The sequence below is a fragment of the Tripterygium wilfordii genome, chromosome 11 (genome assembly GCF_013401445.1).
Source record: "Tripterygium wilfordii isolate XIE 37 chromosome 11, ASM1340144v1, whole genome shotgun sequence".
NCBI classification, from domain to species: Eukaryota; Viridiplantae; Streptophyta; class Magnoliopsida; order Celastrales; family Celastraceae; genus Tripterygium; species Tripterygium wilfordii.
In genome coordinates, this window is record NC_052242.1 from 2,857,887 (window position 1) to 2,877,049 (window position 19,163).

General features: G+C 37.8%; 4 protein-coding genes and 1 long non-coding RNA gene across 10 annotated transcripts; 2 read left to right on the forward strand and 3 right to left on the reverse strand.

The window, feature by feature from the left end:
* The first annotated feature begins 211 nt into the window (after nucleotides 1–211).
* On the forward strand, nucleotides 212–2,159 carry LOC120008636. Its single transcript, XM_038859023.1, has 2 exons — nucleotides 212–875; nucleotides 1,111–2,159. Exons 1-2 carry the CDS (start codon nucleotides 212–214, stop codon nucleotides 1,734–1,736), a joined length of 1,290 nt encoding a protein of 429 aa, XP_038714951.1. The 3' UTR covers nucleotides 1,737–2,159.
* Nucleotides 711–9,323, reverse strand: LOC120008634 (pentatricopeptide repeat-containing protein At4g08210). 4 transcript variants are annotated; one of them, XM_038859017.1, is made up of 4 exons: nucleotides 6,462–9,323; nucleotides 5,392–5,481; nucleotides 2,590–2,715; nucleotides 711–844 (listed from the first exon to the last, which is right to left on the reverse strand). In XM_038859017.1, exon 1 carries the CDS (start codon nucleotides 9,122–9,124, stop codon nucleotides 7,028–7,030), a length of 2,097 nt encoding a protein of 698 aa, XP_038714945.1. In that variant the 5' UTR covers nucleotides 9,125–9,323; the 3' UTR covers nucleotides 711–844; nucleotides 2,590–2,715; nucleotides 5,392–5,481; nucleotides 6,462–7,027. The 4 variants fall into 4 exon arrangements, with proteins under 4 accessions (XP_038714945.1, XP_038714946.1, XP_038714947.1 ...); XM_038859018.1 differs by having other exon boundaries at nucleotides 6,447–9,323; XM_038859019.1 differs by lacking the exons at nucleotides 711–844; nucleotides 2,590–2,715 and adding an exon at nucleotides 4,901–4,949.
* Nucleotides 9,324–10,233: 910 nt separating this feature from the next.
* On the reverse strand, nucleotides 10,234–14,037 carry LOC120008639 (ubiquitin-fold modifier 1). The gene is made up of 4 exons (XM_038859028.1): nucleotides 13,907–14,037; nucleotides 13,690–13,787; nucleotides 11,813–11,845; nucleotides 10,234–10,587 (listed from the first exon to the last, which is right to left on the reverse strand). Exons 1-4 carry the CDS (start codon nucleotides 13,978–13,980, stop codon nucleotides 10,514–10,516), a joined length of 279 nt encoding a protein of 92 aa, XP_038714956.1. The 5' UTR covers nucleotides 13,981–14,037; the 3' UTR covers nucleotides 10,234–10,513.
* Nucleotides 14,038–14,239: 202 nt separating this feature from the next.
* Nucleotides 14,240–16,185, forward strand: LOC120008640. Of its 2 annotated transcripts, none has more exons than XR_005470542.1 (5): nucleotides 14,240–14,415; nucleotides 14,998–15,146; nucleotides 15,224–15,464; nucleotides 15,547–15,850; nucleotides 15,954–16,185. It is a non-coding gene; the product is annotated as an uncharacterized LOC120008640 (long non-coding RNA). The 2 variants fall into 2 exon arrangements; XR_005470543.1 differs by having other exon boundaries at nucleotides 15,070–15,146.
* A 459-nt stretch (nucleotides 16,186–16,644) lies between these two features.
* On the reverse strand, nucleotides 16,645–18,144 carry LOC120008637 (pathogenesis-related thaumatin-like protein 3.5). 2 transcript variants are annotated; one of them, XM_038859025.1, is made up of 3 exons: nucleotides 18,010–18,144; nucleotides 16,927–17,590; nucleotides 16,645–16,852 (listed from the first exon to the last, which is right to left on the reverse strand). In XM_038859025.1, the coding sequence occupies exons 1-3, from the start codon at nucleotides 18,071–18,073 to the stop codon at nucleotides 16,714–16,716; spliced, it is 867 nt and encodes a 288-aa protein (XP_038714953.1). In that variant the 5' UTR covers nucleotides 18,074–18,144; the 3' UTR covers nucleotides 16,645–16,713. The 2 variants fall into 2 exon arrangements, with proteins under 2 accessions (XP_038714953.1, XP_038714952.1); XM_038859024.1 differs by having other exon boundaries at nucleotides 18,007–18,144.
* Nucleotides 18,145–19,163: the final 1,019 nt, after the last annotated feature.

Sequence of the window (19,163 nt, forward strand, 5' to 3'; positions counted from 1 at the left end):
ATATAAAACCAAAATAGGTACATATCATAAAAGCCCCACAACCTCCCAAATCTTGGAATAGGCTACAAAATGACCTTACCTAAGCTGCTCATTTAAGTTCTCCCACCACACCACTTCTCTGCATCAATAGTCTTTAATGCCTTCCCATCTGAGATTCTAAAACAAAATTTCAAGCAATCTAGCTCAAGCTATACACTTTTTACAGTCATCAATGGCTAGACCCAGAAACCCAAAAAACCCAATGAAGGAAATCCAAGAAGACCAGAACAAAAAGGCTCAAAAATTGGAGAAATCACCTTCCTGGACGGTTATGAGAGGGCTTTTCACCTCTAAATACCTCCAACCTCAGAAACTGCAGCAACAACAGAAGCCAGAGAAGCATGAAAATCAGAAGCCAGAGAAGCATCAGAAGCAAAACAAAGAGCAAAAGCAGAACCGTCAAGAACAAGCTACAGAGGAGGCTAACAAGAAATGCAAGAAAATGAAGTGTTCAGGGTCATTATGCAGCAACACAAAGGTCATGCACAGGCCTGAAGCAGTAACACCATCCCCTGAAGTTCGGAGAAAGAGGACTTCTATGGGTTCAATCAATAATGAATCTTCTAGACGGGTCATGAAAACTCCTTTACATGAACTCAATGGGATTGTTTCTACAACAAACTCTTCATTCTCTCCATCTTCCAATTCCTCCATTGGAGGGTCTTTTAGAGGAATGCCATTCAGAAGATTTTCCGGCTGTTATGAGTGTAGAATGGTGGTTGATCCTGTTCTTGGATTCACTAGAGAGAGGAGCACCATTTGTCCTTGTCCTGAATGTGGTGAGATCTTCATGAAACCTGAAAATCTGGAGCTTCATCAAGCTGTTATGCATGCAGGTAATTGTTCCATTTCTACTGCAATTATGAATTATCAAAATCTTGAAATTATAGTATATCTTCAATTGAAAAAGATTCTAATTTTCTGTTATTTGTAATTCTTCTCTGAATGTTCATTGAAAATATTTGTGATGAATATTTCGTAATGTCTGATAGAATAGTTCATTAATTTCCCATATCAATGCACTATGACCCTTTTTCTAAATTTGACAAAAGTTTAGACAACTATATGCAGTTTCTGAACTGGGTCCAGAAGACACAAGCAAGAACATAGTGGAGATCATATTCCAATCAAGCTGGCTAAAGAAACAAAATCCAGTCTGCAAAATAGACCGCATCCTCAAAGTCCAGAACACACAAAGGACCATCTCCAAATTCGAAGAATACCGAGAATCCATCAAAGAAAAGGCCAACAAACACCCAAGGAAACACCCAAGATGTATAGCTGACGGCAATGAACTCCTCAGGTTCCATTGCACCACATTTACATGCTCACTAGGCCTAAATGGTTCCTCCAACTTGTGCAACTCAATCCCAAACTGCAAAGTTTGTAGCATTATCAAGAATGGGTTCAAGATCCCTGAAGTGTCCAGTGAAGGTGACAATGAAAATGGAATTTTAACCACCGCGACAAGCGGTAAGGCCCATGACAAGGCCGAAGCAGAGGATGGTAATGACAAGAGGGCAATGCTGGTCTGCAGGGTGATTGCGGGGAGGGTAAAGAAGGGCATGGAGGGAAGCATGGACGAGTACGACTCAGTGGCTGGTGCTGTGGGTTTATACTCTAACTTAGACGAGTTGTATGTGTTCAATCCTAAAGCTATTTTGCCTTGTTTTGTTGTTATGTATGGAGGGTTTTAGTGACTGCTTTTGATCAATCCTTTGTCTTTCTCATTTTATCTATTATAATGTAAGAAATTTCTATACTGTCTTATTGTTCTTTGGTATGTTTATGCTCTGAATGGTAGATTCATACATGGAGTTTTCTGGGTTGTGGTCAACAAGATTAATTTAATAGCTAATGTTTATGGATGCAAGCGAGCAACTTGGGAGAAAGAGCTTTAGGTTTATTAAATTACAGCAGGACTTGCCCAACCCAATACAGGGTATTAATTGCACATAGGGCACATGAATTTTATACAAAGAAAAGGCATGGTAGAAATGGAATCGTGACTTGTTGAATTACAAGGTGACTTACCCAACCCAGGACATTAATTGCACATAGTGGCACATTAATTTTATAACAAAGAAACTTTTTTCAATCTGAAATCTGAATTCTCAAGTGCGGTTGAATCATTTCCAAGAACATTAGGTTTGGGAGCATTGTTTGTTGTTACTTTTGCATAAAAGTTTTACAAATATAGGGAAGATAAGCCAAGGCAAGTAAAAAGGAAACAATGCCAAACTCAATACAAGAACTTTGAAGCTCAAAAAATGGATGTGGTGTTCAAAATTCAAATAATCTTGATGTGAGAGTTGAGCAGGGGATTATTGTAGCTACCAACTTAATTTAACAGTAAAATTGAGTTGGTGAACATGATTTTCATTGACACCTTTGAGAAATCATTTGCAGTAAGGGCACCTTTTGTTTCTTTTTGGCAATACCCAAGTCAGCTTCAAAGCATGCTGACCTAGTTACCAGGTCAGATGCTAAGAGTACCTTTTTGTTTAGCTAAATTGTCAATGTAAATATTCATAATACTAGTAGACAGACCTGAGTGAAAGCTGCGCTGATACTTTTTGTAGTTTGTTGTTCTCCACCGCAGGTTCAGACACCAACTTCTCCATCAGTACAGGCTGAGCTTGCTTTAGCATTTGTGTCCTGCCTTTGTCTTGTAGCCTGCATTGACGGTCACGCGTAAATTCTTGATTTCTGGTAAAATTTTTCATTCACTCTAGGTTTAATATATTGTTCTGACTCTTGTTTTGTACTCATTGTCTCATGATTTGGTTTTTTCTTGATGCTCGACAAGAAAGCTAAGCAACTCAGTATGGGCATAATAAGCACTACAAAGTATCAAATCATAATACTAATTCAGTGAACCTTTTTTCCACAAAAAATAAAAATAACATTAGTGAGGAAACCAATAAAATACATGAAAATGACCAATCAACCTATCTTTGGGTCTCCAATTCCAAAGCTTGGACAATCATAGAGGCCGTGTGTGTAGTCATATTAGGCCATTAAAACTAAAAAGTGGTCTCACTGGTTTGTCAAAATGAGTGGACCACCATACTTTTAAGGTTTACAGTCACAAGATAAAAAGAGATAAAAACAAATGCCTAAAGCCAGAAACTCAAGCAGTCATAATAATGTACATTTAGGAGGAGGGGGGGAGGATGAATGAAGAAGAAAAAGCCGTAGCATGAGAAAGAAGACTAGTATTCAAGACTCTAACTGCAAGAGTGGGATCAGGGCTCATAGTGCTACTAGGGACAATACGTTGGTTTGGTGGGGCCTAGATTTTGATATCTCACACTAGAACACACCATGTTCCTCTGGCTCCTTATTGTTGTGGCTTTGGGGTTAGGTTCAATTGCTGGACCAGGACTTGATTTATGGGACCATTTTAGTTGTATAAGAAGATCCTTCCTTCCTTTTTTGACCATGAAATAATTGTGCTTTCCATTGGAGGGCCTGATTTAGGTACTCCTACCGTACTGTCGTTTAATCATGGTGCTAAAAAGGATTATATATACCCCAAGTCTCGTGCAATGTTTACCTATAAACCTAATCAAAAGCTTCAGGCTGGTCCATTTGAACAAGCTATTGTTAATGATAAATCAAGCCTCTCATAAAAAAAAGTGAATTGACATTATTCTAAAAGTAGTTGCAGGTGATTTTTGCATTCTCATCATCTTGAAACTCTCATGGCTGCTGCTAAGAGCTCAAATACTACCCAATAATTAAACCCTTCAGCAATTCCTTCATTATTCAATGGACGAGAGACCATTCTTTCTCAAAAGCTATATCTCAGAAGATTGAGTCCATGCATTGTATTATAAGCCCTTCACAATTCTCTAATTTTTTTCAATGCGGGATCTTGTGTGGAGGTGTCTTTCTCCAACATTTACATCAACTTCATTGCAATTCATGTGAATTCTAACACCATCTTACTTCAAAAACCAAATTTGGTGTCCACGTCAAGAAAACCTCATCAAATATCGACTTCTACATCCTGTAACTGTGCAAAATGCACTACAATGTTCCAAACTGGGTTGCACAATTGTCAACACCTCCTTGCTAACTCATCCAAGGGCATCACAGGATATGCATAAGATTCAGTCAACACTTGAGGGTATCGTGGGAAATTCTCAGGTCTATTTTCAGTGCCTCAATATGGCCATGCTTGTTGCAAAGACTTCATCTTATTCAATCCAGGATAGCCCAAAATGTGCCATTGGTAAAGGACTGTTGCACCCACTTCACTACTTTGTCTATTGTACTAAGTTAGTAAATCCAAGCAGTAGTGGAAGACAGGGCCAATAGGATCTCAAGAGCTCCTACTCTTAGGCTTACCTAATTCTAATGCCTAATTTTAAAAAAGCTCTCTCTAGGTACAAACGTTGGGGTTAGAAGTCATGTTTGCATCAATTGAATTTATTTTACCTACTAAAGATCGAAAAAAAGTCAGGCACTAAAAACAGGTAAACATCCATCTATAATCAAAGTTGTAAATCAGGTCCCTTTCAAGTCTGGTGGACGAATAAAATATTCACAGGTTAGTCTTCAAGCTCATTCACACCAACCTACGAGCTATGACCATGCAGTTAGGGCCGCAACACGCTGATCATCTTGTCTTAGGCCAGATCAATGACCAGTATAAAACAGAATTGGTAAGAACCCACCTACATTTTTACTCCTATTCAATAGATGATTGTTTTACCAAGCTTCTTGATTTTACCCCAGAGCATTTTTTAATATATATTCCTATCATTCCATTCCATTAGATCTCCAAAGAGTTGAGTAAAAGTGAATTGAGTACCTTGGATCTCTCCGGACACTATGGGAATCAAAGTGACGAATGAATATTATTGCATCCAGGAATCCAGCTACAGCCCCCCATTGCTGGTCTACAAAAGGAAAGACTGAACTGAATAGAGCAGGCCTCAAATGCAGAAATTGAATCAAACCAATATAAGATTATCATTGCGTCATCATGGACATTTGGAATCCTTAATCCTCTGACCAGTTTCTGAGAAAACATATTATAGCAGACATGGTGCAACACCAACTGTGAAAGGCTAGTCAGTAATATTAGTACGGAAAAATAGCGTACCACAGAGTATGCTGTTGGTTAAGACCACCATTAGCCTCAAAATCAAGTAACCACTAATAACAGAGTACTGAAAATGCAACAGAAACATCAATTTTTTCTGTGCAAAACTGTACCTATTTTGTTATCAGATTACATATTAACTAGCAAAAAGTTGTTCCAAATGAATTGTTTCCTTTAAATGAACTGGAAGCCATAAATTAACTTATCAAAAGAAAACAAAAACATAATTATACTACCTTTGCCCACACCAAAATGTTGTCCAGCTATTGAATTTGGACAATGTATTTGCATTTTGCACCTTCTTTGTATTTCAGAACAGAAGATACCTAGAAGAAATATAGAAAAACATTTCAACAGATATAAGACAGCATGCAATAAATTATCTCTCAAAGAATACGCCGGTAAGCCCATAGAATGCACAGCATCTGTTTATAAACCAAAACTATGCTGCTTATTGAAAAAAAAGTTCAATACAAGGATTCGAGAATAATAAAAGGCTCAACATAGATGAAGCAATCAGTCCCTGATGTAAGAAAATAAAAACTAAGAAATTTTCACTAATATTTCCATTCCAAGCCATTATCATAGGAAAATTTTCTATCTTAGCAGACAGCACTTGCGTTTGGCAAGGTATATTCATTGATACATTGTTGGTGTTCCCCTAGTAAATAAAGCCTAAATCACATTATCAGAACCAGAGAATTTGTGTTATCTCCGCCTGAATGCACAGTCCACTTTCTTCGCTCCAGTTTCCTTGGGAATAAGACGTCACACTAAAAACTAAGAAGTTTAGAATGCGAAAAAAGCACCTTTCTGTGCAAACAAATAGAAAGATTGCATCACATCAATTCTTTTGTTATGTCTGATCAACCAACCAGGGCACTAGCAAGAAAAACTTGGATTGGCAATTTATAGTAGTAGAAGCAGCCAATTCATAACTCTAAATAGCTGAAGTAAGCATGACACTATCCCAATCCATTCAGAAGCAACTGAGACCCTCTAATTTCCACTTTTCAGTAAAATTGACACCTCATAGTAAACCCTCATTTTTCATATAAGAAATGACACTTCAGAGCTTATTTAAATTGCCACAAGACTTCAGTAATTTACAGTGATTTTTAAATAACATCTCTGCCATCACAAAAACCACTTGCAAAATTAGAATAAAAAAATAGGAAAAAAATGTCGAAAGAGGCTCTCATGTGAAGCTAACATTGGTAGCTAGCTTCATAATAGTATAGCCAAATTAAGATGAGAAGGAAAGGGCAGTAAGAGGCAGCAACAGGAATACCATAGCAAACCTGACCTGACCTCCACTAGCTAAAGTAGTCATCAATCTCTAGAAGCAGTAGTCTTGATGAACAATCTCTATCCGAACAGCACAACCCCTTCAAGAAAGCTTAGATTGGCAGTGCTGCCTGCTTATTTTGACAATTTCTCGAACACGAAAGTATGCAGTTCAGCATCCTTTTCCCACGCTGGGTCACAAGCTGCATCTTGGAAAGCACAGAAGAGCCTACTCAAGAAAGCAAATACCCCATTAATTCCTCCTTTTGTTCATTTACAAAAATCCTAACATCCAACCATTCATTCCGTTTTCATTCTCCACATTCTTCCAGCAGCCAACTATGACTCATTGCCCAAAAAGAAGGGGTATGCCTGGGAATGATTTCTTAAGAGAAACTCAATCGCATCATGCCTGTACTCGTTTCAATAACCAACTCCAATAGTTGAGCACATTTATTGTCTTGTACAATAATTCCGATTGAAATTAATATTGTACTAAATCAAGAATTGAGGAGCAACCGCCTAACTCTGATTAACTATGGATTGTTGTGCACTGTACAATGCATCTAATACCTTTGGTTAACTTCAAATCTCAATCCAGCTCATTCCAGCTTCTTTTCTACCCAACTTCTTAACAGTTTCCCTCACTTTGCTTAACTTGTCCCACATTCCCAATTTTGCATAAACATTTGAAAGCATAACATAGATCGAAGGGTCTTTTCCTGAGGTTGCAAGAAGGTGTTCAGCTATAACATTAACCAGATTAGTTTTATTGTGAATAGCACAGGCCTCGAGCATAGAGCCCCAAATGGACTTATCAGGCTCAAAGGGCATGTCAGCAATCAACTTTTCAGCCTCTTTTGTACATCCAGCTTGACCAAGCAGATCAACCATGCAATAATAATGCTCCAAATGAGGTTCTAGTCCATGATCAGGCTTCATGGAGTTAAATATGGTCCATGCCTCTTCAACCAAACCAGCATGTCTGCAGGCAGAAAGGACACCAAGAAATGTGACTTCATTTGGCTTCAACCCTGATCCTATCATGTCATGGAAAAACTTGATCGCTTCTTTTGGTCTTCCATTCTGCCCACAACCAACAATGATCCCTGTCCAACACACAACATCTCTTTTTGGCATTGAAAGAAATAAAGCCAAACCATCCTCAATTTCACCACATTTAGAATACATATCAATAAGTGATGTGAGGGTGACCTCTTCTAATTCATATCCTCTCTTCATGCAGAGAGCATGAACCTGTTTGCCACTTCCAAGAGAAGATAAACTTGAACAAACTTTCAGAACACTAGAGATAATAAATTGATCTACTTCAACATTCAAATTAATCATATCTCTGAACAGAGAAAAAGCTGCAAGTAACAATCCCATATTAGCACACCCCATTATTAAGCCTGACCAAGCTACAATATCTTTCTTTGGAAGCCTATGAAAAAGTCCAAAAGCATCCTTTATATTACCCTGTCTGGCATAAAGATCAATGAGAATGCTTCCAACTACACAGTCTAATTCATATCCACCAGTAACAACAAGACCATGAACTTGACGTCCCAGTCTTAAGTTGAGTATATTGATGCAGACCTTCAAAGCATTGCTGTAAAAGTAGGAATCTTTAGAGACACCAGAATGATATATTTGCAAAAGCAGATTGACAGCATTTACATTGCATTCATTGACAACATAACCAGAAAGCATAGAGTTCCAAATTGCCAGGCTGTCACAGATGTAAGTGTTGCAGCACGCATATTGATCAAAAATCTTGATTGCCTGCTTTATTTCATTGCAATTTGCGTACATATCGATCATTGCTGAAAGAGTGAAATAGCTGGACTCGAACCCAGACTTTTGGACATAACCATGAATTTGCATCCCCATTGCCAACAAACCAACAAAGCTGCAGGTTTTAAGAGCACATGGGAATGTGAACTCATCAAGCCTGAGGCCTCCTTGGTGCATCATACACACAAATTCCAACGCACGCAAACTGCCTATATCTGCGAAACCAGCAATGATGCTGTTCCAAGACACAGCATTTGGTTCTGGCATTCTATGAAATAACCCTACTGCTTCCTCCATCAAACCTTCCTTACAAAACCCTGAAATTATGGTATTCCATGAAGTAGAATTCGCACTTGAAAAGTCAAGGAAAATCTCCCTCGCATCATTAAAATTCCCGCATTTAATATACATGTCCAAAAGGGTATTCATTAGAACAGTGTCACGCTCTAACTTTTCTGAAATAATTCTTTTATGAATCAGCCGACCCAATTCGACATTACCCACATAGCCACATGCTTTCAGCACGGCAGAGTACATGAAGCCATTGGGTTCCTCATCTGTTTTAGATTCTAACATCTTCAAATATAGCTCGATGGCTTCATAAGGTCTTCCGCGACTAGTATATGCGGAGACCATCGTAGTCCATGTAACAACATTTCTGTGAACCATATCATCGAACAGTTTGCGAGCATCATCCAAGAGCGTCAAATCAACGTACATAGAAATTAAATTGTTGGCTATAAAGATGTCGTGATGAACCCCAGATTTGATCAAATGCGAGTGATACGATTTCCCGAGTTTGGGAGCTTGAACTCGCCCACAATGACGCAAAGCTATAGCAATCCGCTTCAAGTCTACGGTTACCCATGAAGTGCAATAAGTCATGGATGAGCCGCGAACTGGAAGGGTTTTATTTCACCATTCTAATACCACGAGTAGAGTTTAATGACACCCAAATACGGACACAAGTTTTTCGTTCTACCATACCAAGGTAGCACTACAAAGCGAGGTTGAGATTTGATCGAAGAATCAAACTTGGGCAAAGCAGTCAAAGCAAGGGCTTTCGGCACCGGGGCCGGCCCAAGGCACCAGATTTTATTGTACTATTATTATTATTTATAAATAAATTTACAAAACCAAAATGATATGTCATCCCCATATTTTCCCTATGCCACCTAATTATGATCCTCATTTTTTCTCATGCTATCTAATTATGAACACATTATCCACATGCCATCTAATTATGATCCCCACATTTTCCTATGCCACCTAGTTATAATCCTCACTTTTCTCCATACCACCTAATTATACACACATTATGAATGCATAAATTATGAACATATAATGCTTCCGTTTACAAACCATTTACAAAATATGCGATTCAATCTTTGATCATTCGGGCCAATTGGTTAGACCTTCAAAAATTATTATCGCGGATCGATTTTAATAACATTGTTTATCCCATCCCAAAATCTACATTACACTACAAGCCCAACCAGAAATAAACCATAATTTCATCTCACTTCATATAAGTACTATCTCCCTTTGCGATTTTTTTTTCAATAGGACACCACTTTACCACGCCGCTTTGAGCACCAAACAAGCTAGGGCCGGCCCTGCAAAATATGCCAGACAAGAACGAATACCAGCAGAGAAGAAAACTGAGCTTCTAAGAGAAATTTTAGTGCCATTATTGGCTCGTTAAAACAGTCTCAAGGGCTTGAGTGGGCGGTTAGTGACCTTTCCAAAGGAACTTCAAATCCTAGCTAAGCCCAAATCGTCACATGAATGAGAAACTGCACTTCATTGTTCTCTATTCATTTTGACTTCTATGTTTTGATAAAAGGATAAAATAAACATAAAAAAACACGAGATTTACCCAAGCCCCACCAAAATGAACCAAACCCTCAGCCCAAGCATCCGAGTCACAGCCCGGGCACAGTTTGCCCACAAGTGCTGCATAAGCCAGAATGAGATTCTGGGCTTACAGAAAGTAACCCAGCAATACTACCCGTTTAATAACATACTCATAATTATCTCTTTTTCTTGGTCTAGCCACCTTTTACCGCGGTATTATAAAGCTCATGATATCACTTACACGAGTTATAATGGGAGGAAAATGAAAAGAACCAAAAAAAAAGTCGTTATATGAAATAGATACCACACTACTGGACCCACTATAATCAGAAAAGGCAGAAAAAAGTCTCTTCAGTCACTTTTATTTGCTCTCTGATGGATGAACTCCTCAGTAGGATGATATACAGTTTTCATTTTTCAATACCCAAAAGCTCCAACCCTATCACGGGGGATCAAGCGCAGTTCTGAGCCATGTTTGAGGAAGACATTGCCTGTGAAAAAAAACAATGCATCACAAAGAAAAAAAATAATTTAATATGCGTTAAAACCCACTTCTCATACTGAAGGAATAATGCAATGACAAGCAATTGAAAGATAAGTGGATCCATAAGCACTTAAGCAGCTACTATCAGATAAAGTAAGAAGTTGGATTATAAAGCCAGACTAATTTGAATATAAAGAAATCATCAGCTTAACGTTATTAATTCTGGCTGTCAAGCCACTAAATAAACTTCTTAGAGGCCATAAACCTTGCTACTCATGATCGATGCATCCCTTGGTTTCTTTCCCTAGTTTATCCTTTTGTACTTGCTTTCCCTTTGGGACCTGCTGGATACTTCAATAAAATTCCTTAAAAAGAAGAAAATTTAGATGAAGACCAGGATAAAGCCTTGAACTTCATTCAAGACTGACCAGGATAAGTAAAGAAAGAGCTTAAATAGTGCCCCTGGAAACAGTTTGATTAAGTAGCAATATTGGAAGCATTAAGAGGCAGAACCTAGCAAATTAGATATTATCTAATTAGACATATCTTCCTAACGCTCAAATAAAAAGGAAGCAAATGCCCTTATATGCAATGCAACAGTGGCATACATGGAATACTAGGCACCCACTAACATGATGAGGCATAAATAAGTCATCATGCATGCCATCCTATCATCTTTCGCCTCCTCAAAAATCAAGTAGAATGTCATAATGATCAATGATCCAGTCCTAGAATATACCACAGCAAGTAAAAAACATTTCTAACCATCAGAAATACAAATAATATAACACAAAAACTAAACAGCATATCCCTATCTTAGGCACATAAAATGGCATATGAATGACACCTATGAAACCAACAGCTTGACCAAAGTGATGATAAAGAAACCTGATTTGATCTGGCACCTATCCTTCATCCTAAGGTTTTCATAACCAAGTAAAAATAGTAAAATACTAACTGAAGCATTATGCAGATGCCATATTAAGCTTAGAGACACCATGAAAAGATTTTCTGTGCAGTACTTATAAGAAAATATAAAATTCAATTTAAATTGAATTACGGTCTAAAGTTACTCATTCTTCCTTTCTGTGTGCGGGTGAGGGTAGGATTGAAAGGGTGTTGTAATATGCCTCCAGTCATACAAAATATAATGACAGTTAACACCATGTGGTCAGGGAAGGGAAGGGAACTTATTGGAAACACAGATGAGTATAAAGAGAGCACTGGCATACCTGCACTTTGCTGAGGATTGATTCCAACACCATCTGAATAAGCAACAGTTTTAAGTAAGATACAATGAAAGATACCATTTCAAAAAAAAGATAAAATGAAATACATAGCATAAATCAAATATTGGAAGCTGGAAAGATTCAAAAAACATGGGGAACTGCTGCCATCAAATGGCTTAATCCAAGGTATCATAAGGACAAATTGAGAAGTTTCAATTTTATTTATGATGCCGATTCAGCTATCTCATCTGGCTATTTCAATTCCATTTTCATAATCTTATTTCATCCAACAGAATTATTTTTTTGTTCTTTCTTTTTCCCGATTTTGGCATGCTCATCAAGTGAGGGTATCAGCAATGCTTCATGGATGGTGACAAGTGGTCTCTTAAAAGTATGAGTTTTGTTGGAGCCTTACTCTTAGTAATGTACATTAGTTTTTGGATCAATTCCAGCAGGCTCAATTTCTTCTCAAGGAAGAATGAAAGTTTATAATTACATTTTAAGAAGAGAAGCAGTATCTATCCTCCAGCCCCTGAGGCACCACAGTTGTGCCCTGAGCGACTCATATAGTCATATTGACGCTCCTCATGGGAAGTTGTGATTGGAGGTGTGAGTTAACAAGAAACGTGCCCGGGTCTCCTAAAGGCCAGGGACCTCAGGGACACTGTTGGATGGGACAATGAACAAATATTGGAAATTATTTTCGCATAGATATTAAGATGTGGGAACACTGCACACTCAGTTGTGGGTGAAAGAACTATATTTTGCTTCCAGATGAATGGAAAGGTCAACTTTATAAGGGGCAAAGAGAGTAATTCCCAAGGGAATGAAGCAAGTGCTTAGGCAGTTCTTTTAAACTCTCGGCTCATGGGACTTGGTATCAAAGCAAGGTGCGATCTGCTGGAAAAGCTTAAAAAACAAGTATCTAATAGTATGACACCTGCATCATTCTACTTAAATCACCCTGTTCATGTTTTTTTTTTCTCAAAAAAAATCTTAAAAAATGTCACTATGGTAGTTATACATGTCAAATTGGAATCTAAAGGACGACCAATTTGGCCACTAGTTTAAATTTTTAACATAGAAAGACCATCACAAAAAACAAGGCTTTGAATCTCAATACCACAAGTCACGGTGATTCCTCAGAAGATTGATAATGAGGTGGTTAAGAAACAATGCAGAAATAAAAATATCTTTAAATCTAAAGATTACAATTCTAAGAACTCTCTGGCATGATAACAGGTCCTATTGAAAGAACCCTTGTTAGGAGTTAATTTGGACACTGTAGAAGTATATATAACACTATTCTGCCAGAAAATCTTCGTAGAGTCCGAATGCTGGATGCCTTTATGTTTCTCCATTTTACATAGACATGTTGCCCAATTTTACAGCCCAAGTATATTAAGCCATGTCAAGTTGATTGCTAAGAAAGATGGCCAGAATGACCCAAGGATTGAACTACCTCAATAGACGATGATGTAGCAGCTTAAACGCATTGTGACAATCACCTATACAATTATTTTTATGATTTAAAAGGCAACAGCTAATACTCAACAAGTTTGAAATAACAAGTAAACACTAAGAATTTGATACAACTACTTATTAGTCTTTTCATAAATTACACAAATGTACATCCTGCTGGACCTAATCTAAGAATCAATAATGGTTTCATATAAGAAAACATTCGTCACATCCAAGATCTAGCTAGTCGAATCATATAACAAACAGAAGATCGCAATACAAACTAAGAAACCAATCAGATTAATAAAAAAATCGAAAGATAGTAGAACAAATAAACGGCATAAAAAGAAAATCCTAGCTAGCAAGAGCACAAAACATTAGCAATGGAAACCGAAAAGTGGCAAGAAAGTCAGAATTACCGTTGGTGATGATCGCGCTGGTCTGAGGAGGCACTTTGAATTCCTCCGCCGCAAACTTCAGAACAGCCGTGAAGGGGGCTGCTTCTGGCACGCTAAACCTGGAAATTCGATTAGATTGAATAGTAAATAAGAATAATTACCAGACGATTAAGGTTATCGCTCGATTAGAAAAACATAAATAGGAAACGAAGAACAGGAAATACGCGGATCTGCTCACACTTTGAAAGGGAGCTTAGGGTCGGAGGTGAGAGTGACTTTGAAGGAGACTTTGCCACCACCAGCGCTCGCCATTCTCGAGTTCTGTATACCAGGTTGAACGTAGTCGGTTTATTGGTTCATTTGGGATTATAAATGGGCCATGGGCCTGATTCGGCATTCGCGTATTTATAACGCGAGGCCCACAATATGCATTTTGGGGTAGTTTCGTAAGTTAATCGTAATCACATTACGCGAACTGGAGATGGATGGGATGAACCGGATCCAACTCGGTCTACCTTCTATCAATCTTCTCCTGCAAAGTGCGTTTCTGTGAAGCCCCGCCAAAAGATCATATCTTTTCCCCTGCAAGTCCTCTCTGGCGATATATACCCGCCCTCTCTGTTCTTCTTTAATCAATCTCCTCTGTTTTTTCCACGAAGAGAGAGAGCTCTAGCTCTTCGTCCTCGCAACCCTATAGTTCTTTCTCGTTCTTCCACTATTCGTTTCTTCAATCGCAATCTTCCCCAGGTATTTCTTTCGACTTATATAGCCTCTGCGAGCTTGTGCATTCGAAAATTGGGCTCTTTAGGTTAGTTGTTTCTTGTCATTGTACTTGTTTAGAATTTGATTGAATGTGAATTTTGCATAGATTAGGGGTTCACATTCAAGAAATTGAGTGTGAATTTCCTGTCAATCTTCAATCGCTTTCACTCTCCAATCTCTATTCGTTTCTTGAATCACAATGTTCTTCCCCAGGTAGTTATTTCTACTTATATTGTTTCTGTGTGGTCGTTCATTTGACAATTGGGGGTTCTGAGTTATTTCTTGTCATTCTACAAATGATTTGCTGAGGACTTTATTGGATGTGAATTTCGTGTAGATATTTCTTGTCATTTTCCAAAGTTGATTATTTAGAATCTGCTTGAATCTGACTTTTGGAATGGTTGATTCTTGTCATTTTTATATATAAAAAAAGGTCTAGAATTCGCTGCAATTTGAATTTTGCATCCTTGGTTTTCTGGAGTGAACAGTTGCAGCAAGTTATGGCAAAAGACCAAGTTTCATTGACAGTGGCTAATTTAGAGATCCTGAAAATTTTGTTCCTAACAGTGATATGTTCCAGTCATAATTAATTTGGGTTCCTTACTAGCAATGGGATGATATCTCTAAAGGGTTTACCAGGCATGATGAACCTGTTAATGGCCGATCTCATGTGGTGTTGGCATTCATTTGACTTCTCCAGACTATCTTCTTGATGAGTAAGGAGGACGTGTCAGTAAATTCTTATGTTACCATCATTTTATAGCTGAGAATTTAATTTCTTTTCCTCTGATAGGGTATATTGCATTCAGCTCCTGATGAAGAGGGCATCAGGCATATTTTTACCTGTATTTCTATAATGGGAAAGACAGAAGTGACTAGTGATGGTTCAAAGCAGTTTAAGCCAAGTCAGTTGAGTTTGACACTGGAGTAGACACTACTTTAGCCCCGGAAAAAATAGATTGTGTGGAGTGCTAATATGATGTCTCACTTGAAACCAGATATAGTAATAAGTTTCAAGTCTCCCACATTGCAAAGTAAGCTTCTTTTGTGCATCATGAACTTCTCATTTCATTAACCTAATCTGATATTGAACTTTTTTTAATCTTTCTGTTTCAGTTATTCAAGAGGAGAATTAAGTTCTTTAATGCCAACCACGTCACTGGATCAGCTTATCTTTTCTTCGCATTTTACATTCTCAACTATATTTTTCAAGAAGTTGAAGCACCTGAGTAGTTTACCAGCCTGGCCATAGGGTCAGAAAGTGTTTTGGTAGGCTTAATCTAAGTTAATTTAAAAAATGTTTGATTGCAGCAAGAGAAATTCTGATTTCTCAGATGATACATGTGGTGAGGCAAACAGCTGGGGACGAGTTGTTGCATACTTTGGTTAAATACAACAAAAACAAGTTATGAATAGTCTGGTAATTTGTTAAAGACCATGGATCACTTCATTTTTGTGTCTTTTTATACAGCGTGTGAAGTAAAAGACATCCAGATGCTTAATACTGACATGTTGTTATGCAGTAAGTTTGGTAAAGGGAGACACCGTAATCTAGCATATATCAGCACAGATGATCGAAAGCATGGTTATATAGTAAAGGCACACATCTTTTTCTGACATGATGTTGAAACAACTACTGGTGCTCAAAGGCTCTTTTTGTTGTTGCTGGATTCCTGAAGCCTGAGAGGATTTCTTCTGTTTCTTGTTCCAGTTGTTCCATATGTTTTTTTCTCTTACGACGTTTCGTATATGCCATTTGACATTTTAACCCAATTAACAAAGCAAATTTGTTTATATGATTCTGTCATTTGTTTCTGCTGAATCTATTCCATATTGTTGTATGATTCAATAGGATTATATAGTGAATAGTGATGTTTGATGAAAGTATGAAACCAAGCTTGTAGAAGAAAAATGAAAGGATTGAACAGAACAAATCTAGCTATATTTACTTAGAATCCAAACATCCATTCTCCAGACAGAGAATAAACAGAAAAATCTCAAATTTTCAAAACACAAACGAAAACTCTATATATCCCTAACAATTTCTTCCACAAGCGGTGATAATAGTATTATGTTATCTAATTATATATTACGTTGTCTAATTATATTGAGTTTCGTTATTATATTGTCTTTTGTTATTACGTTGTCTAATTACATGAACCGTTGTCCAATTACATTGATTTTTGTTATTACGTTGTCTAATTACATGTTATAGCTGATTATGGTTGAATTTGTTAGGGATACGTAGTGCTACCAAAACACAAATGGCTGCTTTATTATAGTTTATAAAACAGTCCAGGCAATATTGATTAGAACCATCAATGCAAGCGTCACAACCCATCCTAACCCCATCAATGATTTTAAGCCGTTGGATCCACTGCATTGTAGCTTATTATTATGATAAGTGCAGACTGTTTGGTTCCTGAAAATAAGCAAACAAATCAATAACATACTAAATGTGACACAATGTAGTAGAAATCAAATCTGTAAACAAACCTGGGGGAGCAGAAGGTGATGACGTAGTCGGTGCCGGAGCAAGTAAAAATGCTGGTAGGATCATCATAAGCATAACTATATGCAGTAGGGCATGCCTGCTTGAACTTCTTGGAGTAATACGTAGGTTGGCATGTTGCTGGGTTTCCATAAATACCCTTGCAACAGTACTCATCGGTGCTGAACACATCGCAGGCGCTCCGGCAACCCACCACCTTCCCATTCGATTTAACGGATAGTTCAGATGGGCATTGTGGTCTTAAATCTGAATCACATCCGGCAACACTGCAATTCCCTCTACCGTTTATAGGTTTAACGGCCAGTGGCAAATTGAAACCGTCAACAAGGCTAACATCGTAAAAATCGAGAGTTGCGAGGGTAAATTCGGCAAGTGTTACAGGAGTCGACCCTGATGCGGTGCACTTTATGGACGAGCCACATGAACCGGTCTGGCATGAACCTTTGCCGGTTTTGTCGAAGTTGCATCCGGTTCGACCCCATATTCGACCACTCCAACCGACCGGTGCGTTGAATACAACAGATTGGCCTGATGTGAGTGGAAATCCTCCACCGTTGAAGTTCTCCCCTGGTGTTATTGCAGGCCAAATTGTTTCTTTGCAATCATTTATTATTGTAAAAATTCTTGCCGAGTCCACCATTTTTGTCCCTACAAGTGTGGACAAAAAAAATTACATAAATTCATCAAATCTGATGGCATATTATGTCCACTACTAAAAATTTCGCATCAGATTTATATAATCCAACCGAATTATTTATAAGTAAAGATCTATTTTCTCTGACACAACAATACCAGATCAAAGAGCCAACAAAGCCGATCAATAATTTGATGTATCCACAATGAATCAAAATCCCAGGGTGAATAATATTTTTGTGTAAGATGGTCAAATCTCCAATTTCCAACATTGTGTTTTCTAGGCTTAAGTAACATAGACGATGGTTAAGAAAAATAAAACCGTGCAACCTCATACCCAAACGAACCGTATGTAATAATTTGTAGTGTTGTGGTGAATTTTCAAACATACTATTCAAATAAAATACTTAGCGAAAAAGAATTAGAAATACCACCAAATGAAATAGTGAGTAGAAACAAGAGAAGAGGAAGAAACATGTTGGGGAGTGATGATGCCATATCTGCTGCAGTCTCCTTTTGTCGTCCTTCCTCTGGTGGGTTATAGTTGGATAATATACAGAGAAAATGAAGGGTTTCCATATAAGAAGAGCAAAGGAAGGAAGAATACGTGTGGAGGGAGGTGATAAGAGTGATAGTATTAATGAAATCTAATTAGAGAGGGGAATGCTTCATGTCAAAGACTTGGAAGATACTTTCTCCAATTCTTTCAAGCAAGCTTATTCCGAGGTTCCCTTCTTGCTGCAGAGCTCCTTTTTGGTGCTCTTTTAACTTTCTGAATCAATAATTAGTGTGGATCAAAAGAATCCCAAACAAAGCAAATTGATATATTCATCATACTTTTAATTATTTGTCGGTTTTTTTTTTAAAGGTCAGAGACTTGTATATATTTATAATCCAAAAGCTGGATAAAATTTGAGGCCAAAAGGCACTCGAGCCACCCAATATGGTGTATATATTTGTCAGTTTCTCTAGTTCTGAAAGTATATATACAAGTCAATGATGAACCAAACCAAAACAGTACAAGGCAATAGCTTAGCTTCTCCTATTTTGTTTTGGTAGAGGGTACGACGTCGTTTTATAGCAAATAGCATTATTGGTGGGCTTTTTGAATCAGGGCCTCATCTTTATTATGTTAGCCTGTTAGGCATGAGCGTGGCCCAAAGTTAAGGACTTTTGTTGAATATGGTCTATATATATGGACTGCCCTATGGGTACCCCTACACCATAGTGGGTCTGAGCCCATGAACCTCTACACCTTTTGAGACTCTAGAATGCTTCTTTTTTTTGACTCTTTTCGACTGAACTGCTACGGCCCATTTTTTAATTTTTCGCTCCCATTAGCGGACCTGTGGGCTTTTTGGGCTTTCCAGAAGTCAAAGCCTTTTGAACTGCTCCTTTTTATACGCTATTCTATGGAAGACTGATGAGTCAGAAATAATAGAGTGCACTTGATTGTTTATGATAGGGTGGTAAAAAATCGATTTTGGTTAAATAACAATACGTATTTATGAAATATTAATATGTTTAGACTCTTACCCATATTGAATTTTGGATGTACTTAAATGACCAAACTCATATTGGTTTAAAT

Excerpts from the sequence above, each read along its gene's own strand:
- LOC120008636 (XM_038859023.1), top strand. The coding sequence starts at position 212 with ATGGCTAGACCCAGAAACCCAAAAAACCCAATGAAGGAAATCCAAGAA. Across the intron at positions 876-1,110 it reads TCAAGCTGTTATGCATGCAG|TTTCTGAACTGGGTCCAGAA; the intron begins GTAATTGTTCCA and ends AACTATATGCAG.
- LOC120008634 (XM_038859017.1), bottom strand. The coding sequence starts at position 9,124 with ATGACTTATTGCACTTCATGGGTAACCGTAGACTTGAAGCGGATTGCT.
- LOC120008639 (XM_038859028.1), bottom strand. The coding sequence starts at position 13,980 with ATGGCGAGCGCTGGTGGTGGCAAAGTCTCCTTCAAAGTCACTCTCACC. Across the intron at positions 13,788-13,906 it reads CCTAAGCTCCCTTTCAAAGT|GTTTAGCGTGCCAGAAGCAG; the intron begins GTGAGCAGATCC and ends TCGAATTTCCAG. Across the intron at positions 10,588-11,812 it reads CAATCCTCAGCAAAGTGCAG|GCAATGTCTTCCTCAAACAT; the intron begins GTATGCCAGTGC and ends TTTTTTTCACAG.
- LOC120008637 (XM_038859024.1), bottom strand. The coding sequence starts at position 18,073 with ATGGCATCATCACTCCCCAACATGTTTCTTCCTCTTCTCTTGTTTCTA. Across the intron at positions 17,591-18,006 it reads ACTCACTATTTCATTTGGTG|GGACAAAAATGGTGGACTCG; the intron begins GTATTTCTAATT and ends CCACACTTGTAG. Across the intron at positions 16,853-16,926 it reads ATCACCTTCTGCTCCCCCAG|GAACCAAACAGTCTGCACTT; the intron begins GTTTGTTTACAG and ends GCTTATTTTCAG.